Source organism: Hipposideros armiger, unplaced genomic scaffold (assembly GCF_001890085.2).
Source record: "Hipposideros armiger isolate ML-2016 unplaced genomic scaffold, ASM189008v1 scaffold_362, whole genome shotgun sequence".
Taxonomy (NCBI): Eukaryota; Metazoa; Chordata; class Mammalia; order Chiroptera; family Hipposideridae; genus Hipposideros; species Hipposideros armiger.
In genome coordinates, this window is record NW_017731712.1 from 141,612 (window position 1) to 145,613 (window position 4,002).

Below are 4,002 nucleotides of genomic sequence, written 5' to 3' on the forward strand. Positions count from 1 at the left end.
GGCAGCTCATGGCCTCTAAGCTCAAGGTGCTGTGTTCAATCTTAGTTGTGGGTGGGCGTAGCCACCATCCCATGCGGGAGTAGAAACAGCAGCCTTGTTGTTAAGAGCGCACACTCTATCCACTGAGCCCTCTGATCGGCAGCTCAGCTCGAGGTGCCGAGTTCAGTCTTAGTTGCGGGTTGGCAGAGCCCACCATCGAACAGGCAACCTTGTTGTTAGGAGCACGTGCTCTCAGCATCTGAGCCATCCTGCCCCCTGTTGGCAGCTCAGCTCAGGTGCAGCATCACTGGCCCATGTGGGAATCGAACCGGCAGCCCCGTTGCTCAGAGCTCGCGCTCTTAAGCCAACTGTTATGCAACTGAGTCACTCGGCCGGCCCCTGGAGAAAAATATTTTATACTTTTTACTTATTTTTACCTGAAAACGTCTGAGTTGGTTTGGGTGCCAGAAGTTCTGGTGAGGAGGGCCAGCAGAGTCTGCATTCAGAAATGACTGGTCTGGCAGCTCCGTAGCCGCTGTGGACAGGCCCAGCCTGGAACAGAAGTGACCAGAGATGTGTCACGACCTGCTTAGCCTGGCTTCATTTAAACAGGGACGGGGGCTGAGGCCTTGTGCCCTGACCACCCAGGTGGCCTTAATGCTGCAGTTCTAGCCATTGTTTCACTAACAAGACTCAAAAACTTCTCGTGGGTTTTCTTTAGGTGATGTCCATCGAGGAAGTGGAGCGGGTCCTGGACGAGACCCAGGAGGCTGTGGAATACCAGCGGGTAGGTGTTGCCGTGTTTCAGGGGCCCGCCTCGCACCAGCCAGCACGCACAGGTGCAAACTTGGTGAACATCCGATGGTCACCTGTGAGGGTCATGCCTTCCCAAGTCATGTGGTAGCCACCTCTTCTCAAGTGAGGGGACCCCGAGCCAAGGGCTGTCTCCTTCCTCCACAAAGGGCTACCTTCCCCCCACCCCAGCCCGGCTACATGCTTCATCTTGGCTACTCCTTTTTCAGCAAATAGATGAGCTGTTGGCAGGAAGCTTCACTCAAGAGGATGAAGACGCCATCCTGGAGGAGCTGAATGCAATCACTCAGGTAATAGGACGCCCAGGACTGAGCACAGTCACTGAGGTGATAGTACCGCTTGGAACGGAACATAGTCACTCAGGTGGTGACTGTCCCCGTGCCCCTGCCCGTCATGGGGGCTGGCCTCAGGCGAGTGCCCATGTTGGGTTTCCCTCGAGTGTACAGTCTGCTTTTGCAGCTGGTTCGTTCTGAAACGAGCATTTGTGCAAACTGAGGCCCATTCTCCACATCCCCCTGGCTGGCAGTGGGGAGAACTGACCTGGCAAGAGTGGTTTCGGGGTTGTCCACCCAAGACTGTCACAGGCAGTTAGAGTGACCGGTAACCAGCTGTGCCTGGTCAGTGGGATGCTGACTCTCGTGGCCCCTTCCTTCCCCAGTGGACAGGAATGTGCTTTATTGGTTAGGTGGGGTTTGTTTCCCTACTGGGGCAGTCACTGCGTCACACACAGGCCCTGGAGGCCTCTAACAGGTCGGACGGCCATGTCCAGGCCCTGAGGGCTGTACTTGCTCCCTGACGGGGAGACCCTCCATCTCCGGGCCACTAGCGTGCCCCAGCCTGCCATCCCCCGTCCCCTGCCCCCCATCCTGCAGGCTGGCCAGGAGGACAGGGTCTTAGCACCGCTGCTAGCGCCCTGGGGGCCCCACGTGTGCCTGCCTCCTGGTTGATTTCCTCCCCTGGGCCTGAGAGGCAGCCCAGCCCCACCACAGGCCGACGCCAGAGGCACCGCTGCAGCTCGAGATGCCAGGCCTGGGTGCCCGCTGTCCGGCACAGCCCAGACCCTGAACAGGGAGCTCGGGGGAGACACCCTTCACTGTCCTCGAAACCAGGAGCCAGGGAGGACACAGTCCGGGGCTCTGGCGCGGGAGGGTTCTTGTGCATTTAAGTCCAGCTAAGGGCAGCTCAGGAAGCGGGATCCGCTCCCCTCCGAGAGAACAGAGGCCGACCTGACGGCGTGTATCCATGGCCTTTTCCCTGTTTCTTGCAGGAACAAATCGAGCTCCCAGAGGTTCCTTCAGAGCCCCTTCCCGAAAAGAAACCAGGTACGCCCTTGTTCAGTCCTTCAGGGAACAGTGAGTTCTAGAACAGTGCAAAGTGCCCTGGCCACAGGGTCCTGCCCATTCCCTGGCAGCTGGGCGAACTGCTGGCCCCAGGTCAGGCGGAGCACAGGGCTGGGTTTCCGAGGGTTTGGGTAACCTGGTAAGAACTGAACCCCGTTGGGAGAGGCACGTCTTGAAATGAGGAGCTGGGAAGAGGCCAGCTTAGCTGTGCAGGCTTCCCCGGCCGAGCCCAGGACCGGTCGTCCAAATGTGCCGGCCCTGGGATGACCGTCCCTGTGGCCATCACCTAAGAGGCCTCAGAAATGCTCGCCCGGCCCTGACTCGTGTTACGCTGCCTCGTTTCTTGCGGCTCCCCTTTCCGGGCGTGGGGAGGGCTGGCCCCGCCCGCTGTCCCGTCGTGAGCACCTCGACTGCGTCCCCACTCTGTCGGCCCGCCTGGCGTCTGTCTGTAACATGCCATCCCCAGGAGCTGTGCCAGCTCTTCCCGGAGCGCAGAGCCCTGGGACCTGGCTCCTTGCCGCCTCTTGTCCTTCTCTGGAAGTTTCCGCCTGTGGCGTCTTCTCTACGTGACAAACATCTCTTTGTTTCCTCCACAGAGAAAGTCCCTGTCCAGGCCAGGCCCAGGCAGGCCGAGCTGGTGGCAGCCTCTTAACTCGGCCTCCTCGTGTAGGACTGGTGGGGACTCCCCAAGGACTGGGGCCCACAGAGGGTTTGGGGTGTGGCCGGCCGTGACCGGTCTCCCAGGAGGTGGGTGCGGGGCCAGGCCTGCGGTGCTGACGGAGCAGAGCAGCGCACGCGGCCGCTACCGGGACGACTCCATGGACCTTTCCCGGCGCGGCTGCCGTGCTCTTTTCTGGATTAAATGGTGACATTCAAACCCTGTGGCCAAACGCGGCTTCTGAGGCTGTGGCTCCCACGGGGCCATGGCAGGCCCGTGGTGCTGGTCACACTTCCTGTCCCTGGCCCCGCGAGGCTCCGCAGGCCGCTTCTTCTGTGGGAAGGCGCGTCACTTCTAACGCCATCCCTCCTTCTCACCCTTCCTGCTGCTCCCACTAGTTGGGGGGGCTCCAGCTAAGAGGCCCTACCTGGGCCTGGCCTCCTCACAGGCCCAGGTGCCATGTGGATTCGGGCTGGAAACCTCTCCATGCTTCTGGTCGGCGTTGGGGGTGGGAGTGGGGGCCAGGAAGGCCAAGTCCCCGCTGGATTGACGACTCCAGGGCCCTGCCTGCCCCCTTCACTCGCGGGTCCTGCTGAGAAGGGACGTTACAGGACAGCCAGCGGGGCCTGCGGGGGTTCCCGCAGGTGCTGACGGGACCTGTTTGTCCTTGGGACTCGCTGTGGCTGGGGCATGGGAGCCTGCAGAGACGCAGCTGTCAGAGCCGAGCAGAGGCTGTGGGCACGGAAATGACTCGCTCGCTCGCTCGCGGTTCTTTCTGGAATTAGACAGCCAGGCTGGGGTTTCGCTTCCTCCAAGAAAAAAAGGAAAGCCGGCCCCCCAAACAGGGCAGCCCACATTAAAGCCGGTTCCCGCACACCTGCCGCCTCGTGGACTGGGGTCTGGGAGCGCCGGGGTGGTTAGAGGTGCCCCCCGCAACCCCTCGTGTCCCCTGACCCTCCCAGGCACTCACTTGAGGGCACCTGTCCGGGCAGTGCCTCAGGGGCTAGGGACTCGGGAGCAGGTGGGGGTTCTCGCTGTGCCCAGCAGAGGGCAGAAGGCAGGCCAGGGCCCCCCGCTGAGCATGCGCCATCTGTCCCCTCTGGGCAGCTGCCCACAGTGAGGTGCAGCCCGGGGCTCTGGCCCCACCTCCCTTAGAAGTCAGTGGTAGGCTCTCCTCATTTTTGAGGTTTTCTGTGATGCCAGTGGCTGGTG

General features: G+C 61.4%; 1 protein-coding gene across 3 annotated transcripts in view; it reads left to right on the plus strand.

The window, feature by feature from the left end:
• Positions 1-3,664, plus strand: part of CHMP6 (charged multivesicular body protein 6) — a 20,579-nt gene extending 16,915 nt beyond the window's left edge. For all 3 annotated transcript variants that reach the window (XM_019662002.1, XM_019662003.1, XM_019662004.1), the window contains 4 exons: positions 701-766; positions 1,002-1,082; positions 2,060-2,114; positions 2,729-3,664. In XM_019662002.1, the coding sequence (XP_019517547.1) occupies positions 701-766; positions 1,002-1,082; positions 2,060-2,114; positions 2,729-2,784 (258 nt within the window). In that variant the 3' untranslated portion in view covers positions 2,785-3,664. The remainder of the gene's footprint in view (positions 1-700; positions 767-1,001; positions 1,083-2,059; positions 2,115-2,728) is intronic.
• The last annotated feature ends 338 nt before the right edge of the window (positions 3,665-4,002 follow it).